The 25,710-nt window shown below is 43.6% G+C and overlaps 1 protein-coding gene across 1 annotated transcript in view; it reads left to right on the top strand.

Moving 5' to 3' along the window:
* col4a5 (collagen, type IV, alpha 5 (Alport syndrome)) overlaps positions 1–25,710 on the top strand; it is an 82,995-nt gene that overhangs the window by 28,310 nt on the left and 28,975 nt on the right. The window contains exons 2-28 of the mRNA XM_056300148.1: positions 196–252; positions 3,469–3,558; positions 4,531–4,575; positions 5,004–5,048; positions 5,228–5,290; positions 5,931–5,984; positions 6,130–6,156; positions 6,386–6,466; positions 6,834–6,896; positions 7,952–7,987; positions 8,211–8,252; positions 8,576–8,668; positions 12,216–12,269; positions 13,403–13,459; positions 13,610–13,654; positions 13,757–13,810; positions 14,021–14,062; positions 14,486–14,579; positions 14,722–14,757; positions 14,924–15,175; positions 19,119–19,208; positions 20,686–20,756; positions 21,534–21,725; positions 22,333–22,501; positions 22,683–22,775; positions 24,554–24,658; positions 25,055–25,152. Of these exons, the coding sequence (XP_056156123.1) occupies positions 196–252; positions 3,469–3,558; positions 4,531–4,575; positions 5,004–5,048; positions 5,228–5,290; positions 5,931–5,984; positions 6,130–6,156; positions 6,386–6,466; positions 6,834–6,896; positions 7,952–7,987; positions 8,211–8,252; positions 8,576–8,668; positions 12,216–12,269; positions 13,403–13,459; positions 13,610–13,654; positions 13,757–13,810; positions 14,021–14,062; positions 14,486–14,579; positions 14,722–14,757; positions 14,924–15,175; positions 19,119–19,208; positions 20,686–20,756; positions 21,534–21,725; positions 22,333–22,501; positions 22,683–22,775; positions 24,554–24,658; positions 25,055–25,152 (2,148 nt within the window). The remainder of the gene's footprint in view (positions 1–195; positions 253–3,468; positions 3,559–4,530; positions 4,576–5,003; positions 5,049–5,227; positions 5,291–5,930; positions 5,985–6,129; positions 6,157–6,385; positions 6,467–6,833; positions 6,897–7,951; positions 7,988–8,210; positions 8,253–8,575; positions 8,669–12,215; positions 12,270–13,402; positions 13,460–13,609; positions 13,655–13,756; positions 13,811–14,020; positions 14,063–14,485; positions 14,580–14,721; positions 14,758–14,923; positions 15,176–19,118; positions 19,209–20,685; positions 20,757–21,533; positions 21,726–22,332; positions 22,502–22,682; positions 22,776–24,553; positions 24,659–25,054; positions 25,153–25,710) is intronic.

Raw genomic sequence — 25,710 nt, 5'->3', positions numbered from 1 at the left:
TGTGTGTGTCAGATTGTGCAGTAAATGCGTTAGTGTACACCAGCAAGAAATCTCTCTTTACAGCCCGTGCCATAGGAACATGTGTTTTTAGTCTTTGCGGGGATAAACTTGTGTTTTTAAATGTTACAAACATGCTTATCTCTACCTCTTTTTCCTCTCTCTGTCGCTCTTTCTCTCACCTTTGACCTCTAACAGGCTTGCCATGGATGTGTGGGGTCCAAGTGTGACTGCAGCGGCGTGAAAGGAGCCAAGGTCGGTGGTCACAAAAGAACATGTACAACAGCACGCACACGCGTGTGCACACACACACACACACACACACACACACACACACACTCGCAGACAAACTCACATGCACACAAGAGCAAAGGTCGACTTCACATCACTTGTGATCCCTTAATTTACAGTGTTTCCCAAACTTTTTTTTTTTTTGGGAACCCACTTTTTAAAAATGACAAACCATCGCCACCCAATTCACAACAGGCCTTATCTATAAATCACAAACAGAGCGAATTTGTGCATAAATGAACGTTCCTGACCATTTCTACTACTATTGCCACATCACCTTTTATTATCTTGACTAGGTAAACCCACCATTGTCTCATCGTTTTCATACCCTGTCATCAGTAAAACAATATACACATGTTAAATACGTTATAAAGGAGACCAAATAAGTGCATTTAGGCAGAGTTAACAGGCTATCGTTTTTCCCCCCTCATCAGTAAAACAAACAGGATGTAGGCTAGCTTTTCATATGAGATTCAATGCTATAAGTACAGTTATCAGAACGGTGTGGACATTCAGTACTCTGAAAAACACGCTCCTTGTTGAACGTCTTCTGAAATACTCGTGCCTATTATCAGAACAAGTAGGCTTGTGTTTAAGTACAGCTATTGTTGTCAAACAGTCAGGGGATCAATCTGAACAGTCAACAAATCAATTCGTCAAGCACACCAGGTCGAGTCCACGTCAGATCTCATTAGGCCCATATTATTTATTTGGTGCATATTCATTTTACTTACAGCTTGCTAATGTGACAGGTGGGCCTGCTTGCTTTTTAGCATTGTTCTCCGGTCCGGTGTTCAAGAGGGGAGCGCGACGCGCATATTGGGCGCAGCATTCAATCGCGTGATTTTTTTCATACCTGTTTTCCGGGAACTCTGCCTCTGATTGGCTAGTACTCATTGAGAGAGAGTTCACCTGGATTCCGGGAAGACCCGCCCCTACTCTATCTCTGATTTGCTAACCCTATCCCTAACCCTAACCTTAACCAACCTAATCAACGGAGGCAACGAGTACTAGCCAATCAGAGGCAGAGTTCCCGGAAAACGGGTACGAAAAAAAATCACGCCGTTTAGTCTATTTCTGGCGGAAACCGCATGTGCGGTAGAAATACCAACGGTAGAAATACCTCCCTCGTGTGGCTCAAATGTGTACTGCAGATACAAACCTTTAAAAAAAGACGAGGAAATTCTGCAAATATATTTGGCGACCCAAAATGACTGCTGGGATAGGCTCCAGCATCCCTGCGACCCTGAGAGCAGGATAAACGGTTTGGATAATGGATGGATGGGATGAAATAAAATCTCCTGTGACCCACCAAGGACTAGTGTGGAGGATTTGGTGCCATCTAGCGGTGAGGTTGGACTGACTCTCCCGACGCTCACCCCTCCATTTCCAAGGGTAGGAGAACCTACGGTGGCCTTCAGGTGCCAGTAGCTACTCTCAAATGATGTCATCGTCTACGGCCGCATCGAAGAGCCATAATAGCTCAAATGGTGGGGTTTCTTTATATAGAAAGACAGAGACTTTGTATTTGGTTATTTAGTCTGTAGCTATCGGTCAGAGGGTCGGAGCTTCCATTGTGGTAGAGGTTTGTCCCTTCTGAGCTACTGTAGAAACATGGCGGTAGAAAATGGCGGGCTCAGTGGAAGAGGATCCGTTCTCTTTGTAGATATGAAGGGCTCATAAGTTATCGAAAACGCAACGATTTCAGGTGATTATATGCTAATGAAAACATAAGTTATGAATAATATATTCCATTTAACCCAATACATCCCCTAAATCCTACTCACTGGTCCTTTAAAGTTTCAAGGCTTTATTTGGGTCAGTGTGCTTTCACGTTACTTCAAGATTTGATTCTTATCATCACTTATGATTGTTTTTGTGCCATGCTAGCATGCTATGTCTGGCAGTATGTTGCTGATAACATAATATTGATAGATAAAGTACATAAATTATTTGTATTTCTGTTTAAATGAGTAATGAACAATATGTAATGAAATTATCTTCGTCACCCTGGACTGGATCAGCATGATGATGGTGGCTAACGGCCCCTCTGAACTTTGACCCCAGGGCACACTTCTGACAGTATTTCTGAGCGCGTTAGAAGATTTAGCTGCATTAGGACTGAACATTTCAGTGCATTGGGAGATTTATAGTTCATGTTTGCAGATACAACAAACTAGACTTGGTAGGATGCTCAAAGAACACAAAGGATATGAACACAACATCCTTAAGCTTAGGTTAATAAAAACACAAGACGAAGCCGGTGCCTACTGTATCTAAGAACATCTAAAGCTACATCAAATGTGGCATGTAAATAAAGGAACTACCTTCCTGTACAGAGTGCCTATTGATTGTCATAGCCATTCGAAAGTTCTGAGGTTTGCTGTTGTTAGTGTGGATTGAATGCATGGTGTGACCACTTGGCTGAAATTAAAGATGTGTTCATTCCTGGTACGTTTCTGTTTTTTTTGTAATTTTCTTTTTTTTACAAAGCTCGTTATTTAATGGTGTATATATAAGTATTTGACGCTGTTTAAATTAAGATGTGATGTACTAATATAATTGTGTATAGTATTTCCTAGAGATATTTATTTTCTATAAAATGGAATATGTTATTGCTTATAAAACGTTATTAAAAGAATCCATCGATGGAAAAAACAAAAACAAAACAATGGCCTCTTTTGGGAATGTCACCTGTCTTAAGTTCGAGCATGCCCTTTTATTGATTTTCATGTCTATTCGTTTGGAATCGATGACACAAGCGTCACTTTGTTTGGCATGTTTTTGTAACGCCAATGTGAAATATACCAGCACCTTTCAAGTGCTGCTAAGACCAACGCCTGTTTTTGTTGTCTTTACTGATCACACGTTGACATACACACCGCGGATCCACGATCCACGACCTGAGGGTTACTCACCAGCTTCTACTGGCTTTCCTTCTCCATTTCGCACACACGCACACGCACATCATCATCATCATCATCGGTGGTCACTCGGGGGTTGAGTATGACCGTCCTCCCTTTGGGTCTTCAGGTGCTGGGGCGGATCGTATGGTCTGCCGAGTCTGACTGCCGCCCTCCTTCCCCGCCTCGTGGTTTGCAAGCCAAACATTCATGGTACGTTTCTGTTTTTCAAAACAACAAGGCCAACTCTTACAGCCTATCTGTTCTTGTCCTGCAGGGTGAGAGGGGTTTCCCTGGTCTCACGGGTCAGCCAGGAGTCCCGGGTTTCCCAGGACCTGAGGGACCCATTGGACCCAGGGGAGAGATGGTACGTTGGGGGGGAGGGGGGGAGGGTTGGTTCTCCTCTGAGGGGCCAGGGTTGCTTGAGGAAGGTGCGTCAACTGTAAATTGGGGGTCAAAGAGGGGTAGTGAATTCGCATTGCTTGACCCAAGCTAGAAGAATGAGGGTGAATGGGTTTATAGTCCTGTTAGAAGGTAGATGGAGGAGGCGGAGGAGGATGAAGGGAAGGAGGCAGGGCTTAATGCTTGCGGTGTTGGGACCTAAGCCATAAGAATATCATCATCTGTAGAGATTTTCCCCTTGCAACCAAATCATGTCATGATAAAAAACAAAAGACATTGCTGTAACCTAAACAAAAGCACCAGGAGAGTGCAAAGGGCTGAAGAGTAACATCCCGTCCTCATAATGAACATTTTATCTATTTATTTTGCTAAAAGTAACGTCACCCATCCATTCTTACATCTCTTAATTAAAGACAGACCATCAAGGGTAAAAACATAACCCTCAGCAGAGGTATAAAAAAAAAGAAAAGTCAGTAAGTTGTGTGTGTGTATGTGTGTGTGGACAGCAGTCTTTCCAGGGTGTCTCCTTACCGTCTGCCCAGTGCATTCTTGGATAAACTCACACCCCGCACAACCCTTAATTTGGATTAAGCAGATACAGATAATGGATGGGCAAATTATTAATACAGTGTTCTTAAACATAATGATAATAAACGTTTATACAGCACTTTTTAAAACACACACTGGCTACAAAGTGCTTTATGAAACAAGAGGTAACACAACACAGAGGGTTGATAAAGGATGACTTGAGCGATTTCTGCTTTTTTGTTGACAGGAAAGTAAAACGTGACTGGAAATGAGTGGAGATAGGGGGCAGACATGCCACAAAGACTAGACTTACTAATGTTACTAGGACCAGACTTATACAATTCATGATGCCCCCCCCCCCCACATCTCTGTCTCTCTCTGTGTCTCTCTCTCTCATTCTTTCTTTCAGGGTAATGATGGACCACTAGGACCAGCTGGTCCAAAAGGAATCAGAGTAAGTATTACCTGTTTCCTTTTGTGTTTTTACTCTCTGTCCATCTTCGGCCCTTTTTCTCATTCCATCTAAGCAGTCGGGCTTTGCCACGTTGCGTTGCTCGGTGTGAAAATCCCCAAATCATTTTCTTTTGCGATTACTCGTCTCGAATAATCCCATGGTTCTTGAAAACTGCACAAGTTAATTTAGTTTTACATTTGGGTTTTGTCAGTGTAAATTTCCTAAACGTGTCTTCCAAAGTACATCGCAATTACTGGACAATATGGCTGCTATAGCATCATCTGGCCAGCAGATGTCTCTATTTCTACCTCAACTAAAGAAACGTGGTGCTGTTTAAAGATGGAAGGGCTTGGTATTGGAAGTGTTACACACTTTTTGTGGTCTAGCCTCATTATTTCTGCCTAATTTGTTAATTTTCCAACTAACAGGGACCTCCTGGGTTGCCTGGATTCCCAGGAACACCAGGAATTCCAGTAAGTTTCCAGACTTCTCAAATTTTGAGATGACTAAATTTATTAATAATATGCTATGTCCTTTCGTAGTTACCTTATGAATACCATGATACTATAACATAACAGCGTCGCATCACTTCCTCCCTGCCTCTTGAATCTTTTGCTTTGACATCATTTCCTGTGTACTTCCTGTTTCTCAGGGTCTGCCAGGGCAAGACGGGCCTCCAGGCCCCAGGGGGACACCGGGTTGCAATGGGACTAAGGTATTCAAAGAAAAGAAGACGACTGATCTAGCTTTCTTTATTTCTAAATATCGCAGATATAATGATGAAATGATGGTAGCCATGAAAGTAGGGCTCGCTGTATGTCAGATCACTTTATGTATAAAAGCTCTTATAAAACCGATGAGGGAAGTACTGTACGACTAAAAGAGGATTAAAACACAACACAAAGCAGAATAAGAGCACAATAAAATAAAATAAGATTACCAGAAAAGAGGATACTGGCAGGCCAGTCGAGGAAGATGGCTGTGATTTTTTGGGGGGGGGGGGGCGGGGGGCTTGACTTTACTGAGTCTTCAACAAGTCAGTTGTTGGGGCAGTGATATTTTAGAGGTCAAGTTATAATCATTTTAGGTTAATCTTATGATTAAGCAGGACCTTTAAGCCTCCTAAATGAGAAGTACTTTTAGGGAAGAAAGGCACAATTCAACAGGAAAATGGTCCTTCTGTTCGCTAAACAGTAGTTTTCTGATAGAAATTACAGTACCGTTAGCATACATGCAAACATGTTCATCTGTCATATATATAGTCTGACTGACATGTAGATAAAAGGTGACATGTCAAAATGTGCATTTAAAACAACATTTGAGGATCACATTTTTCTTATTATTCCGGTTTCCAGGGTGAGAGGGGCTTCCCAGGAAATCCAGGTATTCTCGGACTGGAAGGGCAACCTGTGAGTTCACATCTTGAACCTTCTCTGGTCCACAACCTCTGTCACGCAACACCTTTACCTCTGCCTTTATATGGGTGTAACAATTCGCCATCATGACTTCAGCGTCTTTTTAAACTTGTTTCTATCTTTCTATATTCCTTTATAGGGTCCACCAGGTTTGCCAGGACCAAAGGTATGCATATAGTAGCTGTCTCCTCTCCATTGCTTTTCTAATTCTGTCTGTTTGTGTTCAACTCAAGAGCTTTATCTCATTTCATCATCCCACAATGATGTGTGCACGATGTGTTTCATCTCACAGTTTCTCTGGTTAGACTTATTTTCTTTTGTTCGGTAAGAAAAGCAGTAATAATGCACATAAACTTGAATCTATAGTTTCGGTGTGTGTGTGTTTTCCTGCACAGGGAGACCCAGGCGATGTGATCTCAACCAACCGATTCGGAGAGAAAGGTTCGCCGGGTTTGCCCGGCTTGCCAGGAGTGCCTGTAAGTCATCAGGACAGAGCGTTTTTTTTATGAGATCTATTTCCCTCTTATTCAATTTTATAGTTTATTCTGAAAAAATATGTAGACAACATGTTTAAGCAGATTAAATTTTGTGAACATTTTGCTGTGTTGTCTTTTGGTCAAAGCGGCACATTGTGTTTGTGTAGACTGACCTGCACCGTTACAACATTTGAAAAGAGATTTGGTCCAAAATGTTATTTTACTTCGTTTGCAGAAAAAAAAAAAGTGGTCCATTCATTTCAACTGAGCATTTTGTCCCTCCACTGATATTGTTGAATGTCAGAAAAATATCCAAAATGTCTTAGAGAATTGCCTCTGTGTGTGTGTGTGTGTGTGTGTTTTACAGGGATCCACAGGACCTCCTGGGTTGCAAGGACCTCTCGGCCCCCCCGGACCCAGAGGCTATGAGGTCAGTACCATATATATAGCTTGTTTGCAGTCATGTGATTCTGATGACATGCGAGATTCAGATGGAGTGCAGGAAGTGAAAAGCCGAATGGACAAGATGGAGGAAAGCCCGAACTGTGCTAGTTTAGATGATATTATGAGAGAAAGCAAGGAAACAGTTAAGCTACATAAACATAGCCACGTAAAATTGCTTTACCTTTGACGAAGTGGTCACTGCACACACGCGTATTATCCGACTCCGCTCCTCCCGACCGCAGACGACGGTTCGCAAGCCGTTTTTTCCGGCGTTTTCAGTCAATTTCTTGTATTTCCACCCTTACGAACAACAGCTTTTGGTACTTGATAAACACTCATAGTTTCTCGGTTTAATCGATGTGAGCAACCAGCATTTTGAGAGTTTGTGATAGCGCTTCCTATGTAGAAAATCACTTCCTGTCCTCCACCTACAGTTCGCGCGTCATATGCAAACGAGCTGTTGGATCAGATGACTCCGTTTTGCTGTGCTTTCCTTCTGCTATGGACGATATAACTGCATTTGATGCTATTTGCTTCGATCCCTTAATGAAAGTCTGCTCCACTCGAACAACCCATACTGTAAATAAAAATGCAAAGCACTACCCTTTACGTGAAACCAAGAAAAAATAGATATACACACGTGTGTGTGTGTGTATGTGTAAGCGAAATAAGAGACATTCATAGAATATCCATATCCATGGAGCGTATTTTGAAATATGAATAGAATTGCACGTATATTCAGAAAGAATTGAGAGCATATTGCCGATGGGCAGTTTTGGACTCTAGGACTCTTAACTCAGGATCGGGTGAAGGAGGGAGTGTGTGTGTGTGTGTGTGTGTGTGTGTGTGTGTGTGTGTGTGTGTGTGTGTGTGTGTGTGTGTGTGTGTGTGTGTGTGTGTGTGTGTGTGTGTGTGTTAGTGGTTAACATCCACTTGTTAAAGGCTTTTGTAGAAACATCACTTGATTGAAGACGAGAGAATGTATAATAGTGAAGGTATATATTTTGTAAATCTCATTAAGTTTGTGATGTTGTTCTTCAGGGTCGGCCAGGTCCTCCCGGTCCTCCCGGGCCCAAGGTGAGTTTAAACAAAGATGAATGACATTTTTTTATTTTGTTTTGTGTCTTAACTATATATATCACCATGTGTATATAAAAAAACACCAAAATATGAACACATGGTAATTTTTTAGCCTCCGTCTATTCTCGCTGCATTCTTCTAAATAAACAGGACAAGTTGTTGTGGGATATCTGAATTAATGATTTTTATTTATTTTTTTTGTCCTCTTGTCCTCAATTAGGGAAACATGGGATTAAACTTCCAGGGACCCAAAGGAGAGAAGGTATTGAAGGATGGCTGGATAAGTTTAGCTGCCATTTTGATTATTTAGTGCCTCATAAACCCTCATAAACAGCTGAGTAAGAGATTTACACTGTAAAAACTAGAAGGATTTACTCTGTCGCTCTCTCTCTCTCTCTCTCTCTCTCTCTCTCTCTCTCTCTCTCTCTCTCTCTCTCTCTCTCTTTCTTTCCCTCTCTCTCTGCTTATGCCTCTCCGTCTCTCTATCACTTCCTCTTTATACTGTGATTTCTCTATCTCCTGTCTCGGTGTGTGCGTGTGTGCGTGTGCGTGCGTGTGTGTGTGTATGCGCGCACGCACATATAGGGAGATCCAGGTTTACCGGGACCCCCAGGTCCACCAGGACAGGTTGGAGAGCAGAAGAGACCCACTGAGTCTGAGATCCAGAGAGGAGACAAGGTAACCCCAAAACCGCCCTGACTCCGAATCTGGATCTGTTTCTTTTGCTAAGTGTGTTTTCACATGACTGGGGATTTGCATTGCTGTCTGTGATGTGGACATGGCACACAATGAAAGAAACGCAGCATCAGTGGGTACACTGGTGCTAAACAAGCAGTGTGTCTTCCAGGTTTTCTTACTGCTAGCTTTACCTTTATTTTCTGTACTTTTTAAGCGAATCTTTAAGCAAATCTTGCAGCAGAATAAAAAAAAGAATGAAACAATGAAAACATATTAATATGACTGTCCGTTGTGTGTTGTCAGAGACTTGAGTCTGGGGTTGAGAACAGAATATTCATTTTGGGTGCGAAAGGGAAATGTCTCACAACTTTGTTGGTCAGGGAGTTCTCCTGCTGTGAGAAATGAAGCGCTGTATGAATTCTGACCACAAGATGGCGCCCCCGAACTTTGTTGCTGCGTCAATGACTCCATAAACTAAACTGGTCCACAAAGTCAAAAATAGCATCAAACAACATCATTAAACCATTGTTTTCCTTTATCTCTCGTCTGTTACACTTTAATTATTAGTAATTACTACTAATTATTACTGGAGCATGTAAAATAGATTAAATTCATTAAGAGGTGGTGACAACGGTTGTAGCACTTTTGCCGTTATGTTTATTTACTGGATAATTATTATATATATATGTATGTATGTATGTATGTATGTATGTATGTATGTATGTATGTATGTATGTAATTAATTATTATAATTGTTTTGGACCTTCCAAAATTATCCGGTAATAGCCCCTACAAGGGTCCTGAGCCCTACCTGAACACCAACCCTCAAACGGGGAACCAAAAGAGTGCCTCTTGTTAAAATCTAGTTTATTGAGCACCATGTTTAGTTTGCAACCAGGAGGACTTTGTCTCGGTGGGATGCTCAATGTGAAAGACACCGGGACATTTACACTATGTCTTAAAGCAGATTAAAAAAACTAAGTACTTGCATTTAACAAAAATTAGTACGTGAAGCTATCTAAATATCAAGAGAGCAGCTAAGTAAGGGATCATTTGGTGGTCAATAAGTTTTTGAAAGCAGTGCACAAGAAAATTGGGGTTAATGGTTTAAATTGTACGTATTTGTTGCTGCTGATGTGTTCTTTATATTGTGCATCATCGTTGTTTGTTTTTTGTTTTTTGAGGACTGCAGGTGGAAATTCGCTACTAGCTAAATCGGGCACTGCGCACTACCCCTGTTCATGTACTACTACTACTACTGCTACTACTTCTACTTTCGGCTGCTCCCGTTAGGGGTCGCCACAGCGGATCAATCATGTGTTTCCATCTCTTCTGTCCCCTGCATTTTCCTCTGTCACACCAGCCACCTGCATGTCCTTCCTCACCACATCCATAAACCTCCTCTTTGGCCTTCCTCTTTTTCTCTGCTCTGGCAGCTCCATATTCAGCATCCTTCCCCCAATATACCCAGCATCTCTCCTCCACACATGTCCAAACCATCTTAATCTTGCCTCTCCCGCTTTGTCTCCAAACCGTCCAACCTGAGCCGTCCCTCTAATGTACTCGTTCCTAATCCTGTCCTTCTTCGTCACTCCCAGTGAAAATCTTAGCATCTTCAACTCTGCCACCTCCAGCTCCGCCTCCTGTCTTTTCGTCAGTGCCACTGTCTCCAAACCATATAACATAGCTGGTCTCACAACCATCTTGTAAACCTTCCCTTTAACTCTTGCTGGTACCCTTCTGTCACAAATCACTCCTGACACTCTTCTCCACCCACTCCACCCTGCCTGCACTCTCTTCTTCACCTCTCTCCTGCACTCTCTTCTTCATGTCTCTTCTGCACTCCCCGTTACTTTGAACAGTTTTGCTTTAAAAATAAAAATAAAAAATTACAAACTTAGAAAAAATGTTTAAAATTTTAAAAATTAAATTAGATAAATTAAATGAGTTGTTGCCTCAAGTGAAGGGGTTCAAGTATCTCGGGGCCTTGTTCACGAGAGAAGGATGGAGTGGGAGATTGACAGGCGGATTGGTGCAGTAATCAGCAGTAATGTGGACGTTGTACCAGACCGTTGTGGTAAAGAGGGAGCTGAGCCGGAAGGCAAAGCTCTCAATTTACCAGTCAGTCTTCGTTCCAACCCTCACCTATGGTCATGAGCTTTGGGTAGTGACCGAAAGGGTGAGATCGCGGATACAAGTGGCTGAAATTAGTTTCCTCTGTAGGGTGTCTCGGCTCAGCCGTAGAGATAGGGTGAGGAGCTCGGACATCCGGAGGGAGCTCGGAGTAGAGCCGCTGCTCCTTTGCGTCGAAAGGAGCCAGTTGAGGTGGTTTGGGCATCTGATTAGGATGCCTCCTGGGCGCCTTCCTTTGGAGGTTTTCCGGGCACGTCCAACTGGGAGGAGACCCCTGGGTAGACCCAGAACTCGCTGGAGGGCTACATGTCCAGTCTGAAGCTGGGAACGCCTTGGGATCCCCCAGGAGGAGCTGGAGGGCGTTGCTGAGGAGAGGGATGTCTGGAGAGCCCTGCTTAGCTTGCTGCCACCGCGACCCGACCACGGAGAAGCGGCTGAAGATGAATGAATGGAAAAAATTAATTAATCAATTGTTTCATTCATTAAATCAAAATTTAGAAAATTAAAATTTAATTAATTAAAATTTAATTTAATTTGAAATTTAGAAATTCGCTACTAGCTAAATCGTGCACCGCTCACTGTCCCCGTTTAAGTAAATAAACTAAATTAAACTCAACTAAACACTGCAGTGCAATGTTTTAAATGCCGATATTGTTTTTAAAAGAGACATGTTGGGCTGATAAAAAACATGTGCATGTTTACATACAGACAGAAAATTACCTGAGTGGGTGGATTTAAAGAAACAGTCATTAACATGCAATACAGTCTGCAGCATAATAAGTAGTGTAATAGAAACTAACTGTTTAGCGATACTTATTATTGAGGCAGTGATATTTTATATCAGGGCCATCACAGCAGTTTTGTTCATATATAATTCAAGCTTAGAGGCCTGATGCAACAGGAAGGAATGAGCTGGGTAGCAGCATCCTATCATGGCCACTGTTTAGTTTCTGAAAATGTATTGTGGCTTTTATGCAACAGTAATTAACTATAAGTAATATAACTATATGTATATATAACTATATATAAGTATACACACACACATATATATATAACTGTATATATAACTATATACACATATATATAACTATACACACACATATATAACTATATATATAACTACATATATATATAACTATATATATAAGTCTTAATATTCCGCTCCTCGTTTGTTGAGCACTCTTACTAACACCATTGATGGTTTCTGGGGAAAAAAACACTATAAATAACTATAAGTAATAAGCAAGAAACTGGAGAAAATTAAGATGGCTATTTATTCAAATGCTTTACAATTAGCATCACCACTGCGACGTGTCATTTATCCATCACACTACTTGACAAGAAGTTTATCCATCGTCTAATTTGGTAGAAAACTTAATTCCTTTATGTGATTTGTGTGTTTTGTGTTCCTTAGGGTGACCGAGGTTTTCCTGGCACACCTGGTGACCCTGGTCTTCCTGGACCTCCTGTAAGCATCACTCACCAATGTCCCAATGTATCCCAATGTCTCTTATTCAGGAGCTCACTCCACAGCCTGGAATGAATTTCTCTTGCAGGGGCTGAAAAGCAGTAATTTGGTATTTTCTTAACGTCAACCTTACACACCGTCCGGCATGTTATGAATTTCTAGGGGTGAGATGGAGGGGGTGGATGGCCAGAAGGGTGTCTTGTGGACCATATGGGCCCCTCTGCCTCCAAATCTGTAAAATACATAGAAATCTACACACGGGGAATGGAGCTGATAGAGATACTTAAAAATGGCAGCACAACATTGGTCATTAGGCGTAATGCCCACACAGCTGAAAAGCCCTTGAGCAAGAAAGTAGACCTCCTTACTGCTGCTCATTCTGGCTAGCGACCTCCATGAAATATGTCATTCTTTTAAAGATTTGACCCAGTTGTCTCTTCCCATACATCACATTTTGGATCAAGACTAAAATTTAGTTCAGTGCTGTGTGTGTGTGTGTGTGTGGGGGGGCGATTATAGGAGTAATGGCTGCCAGTGAAAGTTGACAGGAAGGACGGAGAGACAGGTGGGGTTATACAGATGTCCTCAGCTGGATTCAATTCCACAGCATTGCAGTTTTACCAGAATCTGATATGATAAACAGATAAATCATAAACAGATAAATAAATTCATATCTTTGTGGGGTGTCTGGGCAGCGTAGCAGTCTATTCCGTTGGCTATCAACACGGGGATCGGCGGTTCGAATCCCCATGTTACAAGTGGCCGTGTCTGCAGGTGGGAAGCCGGATGTGGGTGTGTGTCCTGGTAGCTGCACTAGCACCTCCTCTGGTCGGTCGGGGTGCCTGTTCAGGGGGCGGAGGGGGAACTGGGGGGAATAGCGTGATCCTCCCACACGCTACTTACCCCTGGCGAAACTCCTCACTGTCAGGTGAAAAGAAGCGGCTGGCGACTCCACATGTATCAGAGGAGGCATGTGGTAGTCTGCAGCCCTCCCCGGATTGGCAGAAGGGGTGGAGCAGCAACCGGGACGGCTCGGAAGAGCCGGGTACAAATGGGGAGAAAAGGGGGACCCCCCCCACAAAAAAAAATGTATATCTTTGTTAATCTTGTTGTGTCTTTTTTGTGTTGGAAAGGGTCCCTCGGGCGGTCAGAAAGGAGGGAAGGGAGAGCCCGGTGAGCCAGGCAAACGAGTGAGTTAGCTAACAATACACACCTACACGTGCATGCACCATACATACACACAGGTGCGCGTAAAACTGCACACACGTGCAAGACATGTACAAATATACACACAAACATTTGAATACATACATTTAAACACATAATTTTCTTCTTTACAGGGAAAACCAGGCAAAGACGGCGACCCTGGACCTGCCGGCTTCCCCGTGAGTCAAAAAGTCAATGGGATAATGCATGCCCGTGTATAATGAAGTGAGCGAAGGATTGTAAACCATCTTTCCTTTGTGTATTTTCTTTCTTTCTTTCAGGGATTAAAAGGAGAATCAGGCCTTCCAGGTCCTCCAGGAAGGGATGGAGAGAGGGTATTTTTTTTTAATTTTTGGAGCCTCCTCTTATTATACATTTTAGGTTCTTTAGTGGGGTGCAAATTTCATTCAGGAGTGCTTAGTCCCACCGCAGACCCCACCAAGTAATTTTGTCGCAATATTCTATTTCTGTTTATATATATATATATATTCCTCTTCTTTGTCTCTCCGACACTCTCTTGCTCTTGCTCTTGCTCTTTTTACCAGGGAGGAAAAGGTGAACGTGGATATCCAGGGCCACCGGGATTGGTGCGTATTCTCCTTTTTGTTTCTCCTATTGTGCTCATTCGTTCTTCATTTGGACAGGGAAAGGGAAGGACTAAGACTCAGTTAGTACCGTCCGTGTGCTTTGAGCAAGGCAGTGTGCCCACATTTACTCCGGTGAAGCTGCTCATGGGGTTCAACACTAAGGGACTGTGACTGCACCCGGGTGGCTTCCAGAAGAGAATTTGCTGAAACGGATGAATATGAAATAGAGTATAATAAAACAAACACCACACAAATTGATAGATTAACATAAAATGAAAGAAACCTCAAGATAGTTGCATTATAAACTATAAACTAGTTTTAATTATTCTTATGATTGTCCCTCTATACATCCCTGTTGTGCAGTGCAGTACTTCATTTTGACCACTGGGTGGTGACTTTTTTTTTTTTTGCTTGTTCCACCAGGTGATTGGCGGGCAAATAAACGGTCGTGTTGGACCTAAAGGTGAGCCGGGTTTCCCTGGCTCACCTGGACGCAAGGGAGACAGAGGATCTCAAGGTCAGCAGTGAATACACACTCATAGATTTGCATGACGCAGGGTTCTCCCTAAAGTACACACATACAGATACACAATGATGATTCATATAAACATGATTTCTCATGACTCAACTGATGCACTTTGACCTCTTCTTTTTCTCAGGTGTAAGTGGACCTCCTGGACAGCCTGGACTACCAGGTGGGTGCGCGTGCGCACGCACACACACACACATACCATTTTATATAATCATCTGTCTTTCATCCTCATTCTCTCTTCAAATACATATACTCCCACTCACATAAATCCATCCATCCATCCATCCATCCATCCATCCATCTCTTCACTTCCTCTTTTGACTCTCTAGGTTCTGGTGTTGGGGGTTCTCCTGGAACTCCCGGCTTCCCAGGAGAGCGGGGTCAGAAGGGAGATGAGGGATCCCCAGGGGTCTCCCTGCCGGGTTCTCCAGGACGACCTGGCTCCCCTGGTTCTCAGGGTCTACCTGGTCCCCCTGGACCTCCAGGCTTTTCCACCGGAGGAGGAAACTGTATCACGGGGGAACCGGGACGTCCCGGCCTGCAGGGAGAGAGAGGCATCCAGGGCGAGACAGGGCAGAAGGGTAAGTGTGAGATGGATGCCATGAGAATAATAGCCATGTACCTGTTCTCTGCCACGAGTGCAGATTTGACTGAATCGACCTTCATTTTCTGAATAATCAAAGACTGCTTACACCTGGAATTTCACTGCATCTTGGGTGATCGGGAGGCATGAAACAGTGCCCTGTCTTGGGACAAGAAGTGCAACCTCTTGAGGAGAACACAAGAAGAACACAAAGATGGCCGATCAATTTCGTTGGAGAAGACGATGATAGCGCTCAGTAACCGCTAACCTCAACCATCATCTTACCCACTACCTAAACTCAACTCTAAACTTAACCACTGTAACTGTACTTTTGCCCTCACTTCTAGTCTACTCAGCCACCATGAACCCTTACTAGAAGACCGCCGTCTTCACAGCCTTGTCAATGAGCCCTGTGATAGTTGAGGCCGACCAATGTTTTTACTCTGAGGTTGCATATCCGTACAGTGGGACTTTTTTATATCTTGTGATCAGATAGCAGTCTGGTCACACTTATTTGCATAATGATAATAAAAGCGACATATTAATGCTATGGTTTGGACCACTTCAGAGGGTGGTTCGAGATGCAGTTACCCTGTTTTCATCCAAACATTAAGCAAATTTCTGGCAAACTGGCAGAAAGTCAAATTTTCTTTTCATTTTCTTTAAAGTGTAATTTCTCCCCCAGGTCTGAGCCTAACTCAACCCACTGCATAATTTTCAAAAATGCTAAAAACCAGGCAGGGGGGGGCAGGGGGGGCTAGAGGGGGGGTTGGATATGTGAGGCAGGAGCATGGGCAAGAGTAGCTGGGAAGATCCACGAGAAGAGTCTCTGGCTCGCTGCCACACACCGCCGTACCCAGTCCCCTCCACTGGCCCACCTTCCAGCACAGCGTCAGACAACTGCCTGTGAAGACACTCTGACCGCCGCAGCACGGATGCTGCGCAGGCTGAAAGGGAGCCCCGCGAGACGGGCCGTGGCTTTCTGGCGGTGGAGAGAGGCGGGCAACGGGGCCACTGCTCCCCCAGCCACGGCACAAGCCCAACCCGACTGACCCAATTGTCCGGTGGTGCTTCTACAGCCATCAAAAGCACAAGTCCTAACCATTGCACCAAAATTGAAAATGATGAAATAATGGAACTAAACTTAGCACAAAAAGTAAGGAAATTTGTGTTTGGTAGATTATTTCTTTGTGGTAACAAGGCTTCTTGGCAATAAATCTTATATCAGGCACCTGATTGTCAGCACCTGGGGTACCAGAAGCTCAAAACAAGAGTCAATAGCAACAGCAAAATAAGCTGTTTGGCATTGGCAGAGGAGATTTGGCAAAATATTCATGGGCGCAACCCACATACTCAGCTCGGCTGCTCATCCCACAAATGCACGTTCCTTACAAATGTGGCACCATTTAAAAGGGAAATAAACGGGCTTTCCAACGGTATAAGATCTATTGCCAAGAAGCATTGTTACAACAAAGAAAGAATCTACCAAACACAAATTTCCTTACTTTTTGTGCTAAGTATATAACTGTGTAGATTGGGAGAAATTCAAAAAGTCGGTAGAAAATGTAACAAAGGGGCAAGGTTAGCGATTAAACTGCTGTGAATGATGGGTTTCAATCAGCAAATATTTGTTTCGCAGACTCACTCGAGGGTGGGCTGGGGAAGGTGGGTCTCCCATCTCTGATTAGAGGGCGTTAACATTATTTTTTAATTTCATGACGTAGATAAGTCCCAACTGGTCGACTCTACCTCAGCATTGACCTTACAGGTTCAGGGCTGAATTAAAACAGTAGGTGGTATGTTGAGCCATTTTCAACCGATGAAGTGCCGGTTTTTATAAATTTGGTAAGAAATGTCGATATTAACACCAGCATTGGTGTGTTTCATTGCCGTACAGTCATAGCATTCAGTTTACAGCTGAAAAAAAAACACGTCTACGTGTTTAGTACCTCTTTAAGTGAGAGGGCATTCTACCTGCTCACAAAAGCAACTCATTAGAATATTTGTGCAAAAAATGGAGTATAGCTGACAAGGATTACTTGCAAAATGAGCCATTTCAATTCAATTCAATTTATTGTCATTAAAAACAATGTGCAGGCACATGTGTAAAACGAAATGAGGGCTGCAGCTTCACCAAACAATGCAAGACAGACATAGACAAACATAGCAAACATATAGTATAAAATATATAACAGATGAAGACTAAAAGCTAAAGATAAAGTAAAAAAAGAGCACGAGTATAAACATCTACAGATATTCAGTGGGTAGCCAGGTTCAGGTGGGCAACAGCTTGGGGAAAGAAGCTGTTTTTGAGCCTGGTAGTGTGGGCTCTGAGGCTCCTGTAGTGCCACCCAGAGCGCAGGGGGAGAACAGTCCGTGGTTGAGGTGGGTGGCATCTCTGCTGATGCTGAGACCCCTTCGATGGCAGCGTTTTTGATGAATGTCTTTTATGGCTGGAAGCTGGGTACCGGTGATGTGCTGGGCCGCCTTGACGACCCGCTGCAGAGCTTTCTGGTCTACTGAGGTGCAGTTGCCGTACCACACTGAGATGCAGCTGCTCAGGATGCTCTCTATGGTGCAGTGGTAGAAGTTGGTGAGAATTTTGGGGGATAGACGGGTGCGCCTCAGCCTCCTCAGGAAATGCAGGCATTGTTGGACCTTTTTCACAAGGGCCTGGGTCTTTGATGTCCAGGAGAGGTCTTCGCTGATGTGGACTCTAATGGATTTAAAGCTGGAGACACACCCCATTTCCACCCCATGATATGTATGGGCGGAGTGGCTGCAGCTTCTAGACCTCCTGAAGTCCACAGTCAGCTCCTTCGTCTTCTGCATGTTGAGGACAAGATTGTTTGGTAGTTCTGCTTCCATTGCTCCATCACATGTTCGATTTATCGACATATACACTTTTTAATCTCATGAAGTATAAAATCTGTTGATTTTATTGACTCATGCTTGGGGGGTTTTTTTGGACGTTTCTTTTTTCTTTTCTTTTTTTCCCCCTCCCCCCCTTTTTCTCCCCAATTGTATTCAGCCAATTACCCCGCTCTTCCGAGCCATCTCGGTCGCTGCTCCACCCCCTCTGCCAATCCGGGGAGGGCTGCAGACTACCACATGCCTCCTCCAATACATGTGGAGTCACCAGCCGCTTCTTTACGCCTGACAGTGAAGAGTTTCACCAGGGGGGCATAGCACATGGGAGGATCACACTACCGTTCCCCCTCCCCCACCATACAGGCACCCCGACCGACCAGAGGAGGCGCTAGTGCAGCGACCAGGACACATACACACATCCTTTTTGGACGTTTCTATTCCATTTTTTTCTTATTTGGGATTTCAAAATTTGCCTGACAGTAGTCTGAAAATAGATGCTGAGTGCAAATGGCTCCGAGGTTCATTGTGTAATTGAGCTCTGTGCTCCTTCCAGATAGGTTAAAAGAAGCCTAGACTCAGGAAAAGGACTTTTGACATTGAGCAGGGCAGCGCTAAGAGAGTATGAATCCTAATCTACCTGACTGGTATCGTTTGTGATTGTCGGTGTAAATACCATGTGGGTGAGCCACATCTGGATATGATGTGGGTTGAAGCTGAGTAAGATGCCAAGGGTAAATGGGGCTCGAGTTAGTCTTGTAATTTGGACCTATTGTATCAGAGGTGATGGAGACATTAGCAATGCAAAACAAAGACACTGGTTTTTTTTCTCCTTCTTTTTCAGAGCTGATAGCCAAAAACCGTTAAAACGATGCAATATTTTAATTCAGTACATTTGGATTGTGATTGTTCAAGTGATTCCCCCTGAAATTTGTCTCAGTGGGGTTTGGAGGTCTCAGAATGCATTTCCATTTAAACCAACATAAAATTGTAGTCAGATTCAGAAGTGGTGGGAGAGCAGGCTCGTCAGCGTTCAAGGAAACAGCCATTTACATGATCTCTCTCCATCCCAGGTGAGAAAGGTGAGACCTGTGTGAACTGCGTTGGCAGCTCTGTTCCATTCTCCGGACCCCCAGGACCCCCCGGATCCCCCGGATTCCCCGGTGAGAAGAAAACATTGTTACTGTCTAACTGTATAGATGTATTTGTTGTAAGAGCAGAATTTGTTACCTTTTCCTTTGTTGCCTCCATTCTATGCTACCTGTCTATTTTGTATATTCTTTCACACATTTGCTTCCCACCTTCATGTGTTGTATTTTTTTTTTTTTTTTGGGAAATTGTTTTACCTTATTTCATTTGCTAAATTGGCTTGTTCAGAGCATAGTTTGCAGCTAGGCGTTTCATTGTGCTGCCTACAGCGTGTGTAAGTGGCAGGTGTTCATGTGACAAATAAACTTGAAACTTCAGTTTCCCAAAAGGGGAAATTTACGTTCACATCCTGAACTTTTTCCCTTATACAGAATATTTACGGTAAAATTCAGCAAGTTTTGTGCATGACTGTAAATTGGTCGCTGCTGGAATTGAACTTGTGACTTTTTTTGGTAAATACACTAACCAATAAGCCAGTTTGTTTTGGTGACTAATAATAATAATAAAATAACAACAACAACTATTATTATTATTAATTATTGATAGTAATTAATTATTAATATTATAATTATAATTAATGTGGATTACAAGTCGTTAATTATTAATAATTATTATTATTATAACAACATTCAAAGAACGCTGTTTTTGTTTTGTTTTTTGTTTTTATTTTCCCGCTTTTTCTCCCCAATTGGATAATAATAATAATAATTATTATTATTACATCACTTTTCAATATGAAGAGTAAAAGTGCGGTATAGAAAGAGTCAGTAAAATGAAAAGTGCATGGGCACTAACAAATGTAAATTAAACACTCGAATAGGTCAAAATGATGAGAGGGGATACTGTACAGATGAGTTTTTAACCGCAATTTGAAACAGTCCAAAGATTCATCCATTCTAATAGCACATGGTAGACTGAATAGGTTAGAGCAGAATAGAATACAATGCAATAGAAAGAATAGAATCTGAATTTAATAAGCCTACGCAGGAATTTTTCACCTGAAGCACTGCACAACAACAGTCATATATAATACAGACATCCTTAATTACATAAATTGTAATTAATGACCTCAGATCATCAATATTTAGACCAGGGGTGCCCCACTCCAGGGCTCTAGGGCCGCAGTGTCTGCGGGTATTTGTTCCAACTATGCACTACACCACCTGATTTAACTAATTAGCTCACCTCTTGGACCAAGGAGGGAAAGGAATTAGTTAAATCAGGTGGTGTAGTGCATGGTTGCAACAAATACCTGCAGACACTGCGGCCCTCGAAGCCTGGAGTGGGGCACCCCTGATTGAGACTGTAGTTTAGTCATCTACTGCATAAAGCACACAGTCCTTGAAGTCTTTGGAAGGGACAGAATGACTCATCTGTCCAACCACTGCTGAGTTGTTAAATGCTTACCGGTACAAATCAGGAACCACCATCTACAGCCATTGTATGAAAATATTGAGAAATTATTATACACAACTTTTTTTCTCCTGTTAGGAACTCCTGGTTCCTCAGGTATCAAAGGAGACAGAGGATACCCAGGAACACCGGGACAAGTCGGCCCTGCTGTGAGTCACTTGCTGTTTTTTGCCTCCTGTTTCCTTTACAGACAGGATGTATTGTCATAGCCCAGAACTGATAGCTGCTGTCAGGAGGGAAACCCAGGCTATCAGCTGGTCAATTTATCTGTTGTCTCCAGACTTCGATGTTTTAACGTTCTTTGTAACAGGATGGCGTTATAGCAACCAAGTCAAAAATATACTAGCTACAATCTGACCAGGTATTAGTTTGAATCGATTGAAATCTTGGGTATGAATACTTTTTCTCCCCAGCCATATGTCATCTAGAATGACCAGTATTTAAACCTAATCAGCTGCAAAACCAGTTGGTTTTACTGGTTGACTGAAATTCACCCATCAAGATCCTGAGCTAATGAGTAAAATCAGCCACTGTCTTATTTGGCTGGAGTGAAAACCTGAACACACACACACACACACACACACACAGGCAGCTCTAGCAATATGTGATTGGAAACCACAGGTATTAAGAAAGTGACTGGGTTAAACACACACACACACACAAACACACACATTGGTGCACCAGACAACTAACTAAACTACTTATGCTTCCATGTTCTCTCTATATATTCATTTTTCTCCCTCTTATTTTCCTGTCTTGACTCTTTCCTCCTTCTCTCCATTAACTTCTTTCTTGGTCTCTCTCTCTTTCTCTGTCCTTGATGCGCTCTTCTCTCATTTTTTTTCTCCTCTCTGGATGATCCTCAAACCCATTTCTCGCTCCTCCTTCCCCGCCTTTCTCCTCCTTCTTTGCTTTTCTCCTGGCAGGGTCCCCCTGGTTCCCAAGGTGTCCCTGGTTTCCCTGGGGAGAAGGGAGACCCCGGCGACGCTATCACAGTGGGCGGTTTGCTTGGAGATAAAGGAGACACTGGATTCCCTGGACCCCCCGGTCTGCCGGGACTGGACGGTCGACCGGGACGTGATGGATCTCCGGGACTGCCGGGGCCCAAAGGAGCTCCTGTGAGTGGCTTTTAAATCTCTCCATCATTTGTTTTTCTGTTGTCCCTCCCTCAAATGAGCTGTCATGCACTATCCATATACTCTTTTGTCTGTCATCCACCAGTCAATGTGCCCCCCCATCCATCTGTCTATTAACTGGTCTGTGCCTGCATCTGTCTCATCCATGTGTTTTGTCTCCCATTCCATCCATCCATCTATTTGTTTAGTCATCCCATTGTTTAGTCCCATCTGCTTAGTCTTTCCCTTTGTATACATTTCCCATCTGTGTATATCCCATCTGGATATATACATGTATCTTGGTGGGATGCGCAACATAAAAAAAAGAAGACAACTTTATAAAGGAGAAAAAGCTTAGCGTTTACTGAAATTGGAACATAAGTAAGAAAGTAAATAATCAGCAAGTCTAACTATCCATCCAAATACAAATCTATTCATCCATTATTATCAGTTTCTCCATCTTGTATGCTCACATTGTATATGTGCTCACATTGTGCGTTTATGCATGTGCACGTGTGTGTGTGTGTGTGTGTGTGTGTGTGTGTGTGTGTGTGTGTGTGTGTGTATGTGTGTCCATGCTTTCACATTCGTGTCCATGCACATCCACCAGGGCTCTCTTCAGTTGAAAGGAGAGCGAGGCCCTCCAGGTGAACCGGGAAGCCAGGGTCTTTCAGGTGACAGGGGTCCCCCAGGTCCCCCTGGTTTCGGACCTCAGGGACCCGGAGGCGAGAAAGGAGTCCAGGGTGTTTCAGGGAGACCGGGAGCCCCCGGTGCACCAGGTAAGAAGGCACTTTGATCTATTTTGTGTTTGTTTCACTAACCAGCCGGTGTTAGTCATTTCTCTTTCATAGGTTTAATAGGTTTTCAACTTCTCTTTCATCTTTTCTTTGATTTCCTTATTTAAACACATTCCACATCCTGGTTCTCTGACCTGTGACCTCCTGACTCATCCTCCTGCAGGTGCGAAAGGTGAGCCAGGTCTGACCGTGGCGGAGAAGGGCCTTCCAGGACCTAGAGGACAGGATGGCAACCCGGGCCAGCCAGGAACGCCAGGTACCAGATCACCACATCACATTAGAACGCAATCCAACTCGGGGTGGTTTTTACCACCCTGAGGGTCAGTTCTAGTGCTAAGGCCACATCGGCTTTAAATTTAAGTGATCACGTCTCACACCAAGAGGGTCCAGGTTTTGATTCCCTTCTGTGTAAAGACTTTGTTTTCCCTGTGTTCAAGTATTGGGTTTCTCCAGGTACTCCGGTTCTTCTCAAAGACACATGTATGGTTAATACAAGGCTCTCAATAGCCCAGAGGTATGAATGGGATCAGAAGGGATTGTGTTTGTGGTTCCTGTGATGGACTTCCTACCCATACCTTCTGCCAAATGCCAACCCACTTCCACCTCCCTAGAAAATGAATGAGTAAACATGTCAGTAGATGGCGTGCATATAAAATTAACCCCTTAACAACGTTATTGGTGAAATTATCAGTTCAGCCAAGTCAGTAATTCTAATGAGTACAAGTCAGTAATTCTAATGAGTACTTATTTTTTCTCCCTGTTAAGGATTTTTTTTTTTAGGGAGTTGTTTCTTATCCGATGCGAGGGTCTAAGGACAGGATGTTGTGTTGCTGTAGAGCCCTGTGAGGCAAATTTGTGATATTGGGCTTGCACAAATAAAATTGACTTGACTTACTCCCTTGAAAAGAGAGTTCGCGTAAACCATCCTTAAATATCCATTGATTTAAACAATACTCCTCTATTTAATGCTTTCACATTCATTTGTAAAGAATCTTTTTGCCCATACTAACTCTTAAGGGGCTCTTACTTTCAACAAAAAAGGTACAAGTATGGACATCCGTAGGGTCCATACGTACATAAATGACTTCAAGGCAGACCCTTTCTCACTCTACCACTTCATCTATATCTCTCTCTTACTCTCCTTCCCTCTGTATGTCCAACTGTTGATTAATTCTTCCCCCATAAAATACTCCATGTTGCATTTTGCACAGAAGATGTTATAGGAAATGTCATCTATGGAATGGGGCTCAATAGGATTTGAGTATGCTAAACTATAAAAGGCGGCACGGTGGCGCAGTGGTTGGCGCGGTCGCCTCACAGAAAGAATGTCCTGGGTTCGAGCCCCGGGGTAGTCTAACCTTGGGGGTCATCCTCTGTGAGGAGTTTGCATGTTCTCCCCGTGGCTGCGTGGGTTTCCACCGGGTGCTCCGGTTTCCTCCCACAGCCCAAACACATGCAGGTCAGGTGAATTGTCCCTAGGTCTGAATGTGTGTGTGTGTGTGTGTGTGTGTGGGTGGGTGGGTGTGTGTGTGTGTCGGCCCTGTGATGGGCTGGTGGCCTGTCCAGGGTGTCTCCTTGCCGCCCAATGACTGCTTGGATGGGCTCCAGCATCCCCGCGACCCTGACAGCAGGGTAAGCGGGGCTGGATAATGGATGGATGGAAACTATGAAAGGCAAAGTCCACATACAGTCCGGCAGACGGTCCTCCCACGTATGTGTCTGCTCTCTGTTTTCAACACTTTGCTACCACCTTTGGCCTCCTTTAGTTGACGAAATTGTTCAGCCTCACACAGTTTGCTTTGGTTATTAGGGCATATAAATTGATGAAACTTAGAAGAAAGAAGAAACTTAGAAGAAAGGAAAACATTTACAGAATTTAAAGTTTTAGACAAAACAAAAAAAAAACCCTCTCTGATATCTTTGACTTGTTCGACGTCAGCATGAACAAAGCCCCTTACTTGGCATCGTGAGTAATCAAAGCACAGTGCATGTGCACCAGTTTTTGACTGGCTGTTTGTGCTTCTCTGTTGCTAGGCAACCCCGGTCAGCCAGGCCAGCCTGGTTTCCCCGGGTTACCAGGACCAAAGGGTGAATTAGGTCTCTCGGGCATTGGACTACCCGGACCCCCAGGAGCCAAAGGTAAAGACACACCTCTGAACCAGTCCTAGACCTCTGTCTTTCTATCCTCCTCCATTTTCTATGTTTCCTCTCCTTCATCCCCTTTCTTCTTCTCTTCATCCTCTTCCAGAATCAGAATCATTTCTGTCAGCCTAGCAAGTTTACACACACAGTGACTAAGAATTAAATAAGAAAATATTTAATAAGTAAACACAGGGTTTCTTCTTATTCTTCCTCTTTGTCCCTCGTTATCCTTCTCTTCCTCCTCTTACTTCCTGTCCTGCAACTTCCCTCTTCTGTCCTCTACCCTTCCTTGTCTTTCACTTTCCCCTCGCGTCCCGCCTCCTCTTCCTCCATCTATCATGCCTCTTTCACTTCCTCTTACTCCTCTGTCTGTTTCTAACTCCTCTCATCCAGGATTCCCAGGTACCCCCGGATCACCAGGAGCCACTGGAGGACCCGGCAGACCAGGAGTCGACGGCCTCCCCGGCCAGCCTGGCTTCACTGGGCCTAAGGTACGACCAGCGATAAGCTGCCGTTTGCGGCTTCTTGGATTTGAGTAGTTTTTAGTTTTGGGGAAGGCCTTGCTCTTAAATGATCTTTTTAGCCATCACAGCAAAGAAGTGTGCCTTGGACTACTTTATGAGAGATCAGCCTACGACAACAAACACTGGTGACAGGCATGGGCGCATCGGCGACAGGCATAGGCGCAAGTTCATGAATGCTGGGATGGCATCCAGTGCTTTACCTGTGCCCCCATTCATAAGGTTAATCGTTGTGTCAGGAAGGGCATCCGACGTCAAATTTTGCCAAGTCATTATGCGGATCGGTCGAGACTCACTACCGGATCACTCAAGGCCCGGGTGAACAACGACTGCCATTGGTGCTGTGCCCTCACAGGGTACCAATGGAAACTATGAAATCCGCTATGGCGACCCCTGAGAAACAGCGAACAAGCCAAAAGAAGAAGAAAGCGACTAAAACGACTAAAACCAAATAGCTGAATTCTCTCTTTTTCCTCTGGATATATGAATCTTGACCACCTTCAGTGATGCCAGGAAAGCAAAGCGGAG

This window comes from Lampris incognitus, chromosome 20 (genome assembly GCF_029633865.1).
Source record: "Lampris incognitus isolate fLamInc1 chromosome 20, fLamInc1.hap2, whole genome shotgun sequence".
NCBI classification, from domain to species: domain Eukaryota; kingdom Metazoa; phylum Chordata; class Actinopteri; order Lampriformes; family Lampridae; genus Lampris; species Lampris incognitus.
Note: the sequence above shows the minus strand (reverse complement) of the source record. Positions and strands in the feature narration are given on the sequence as shown.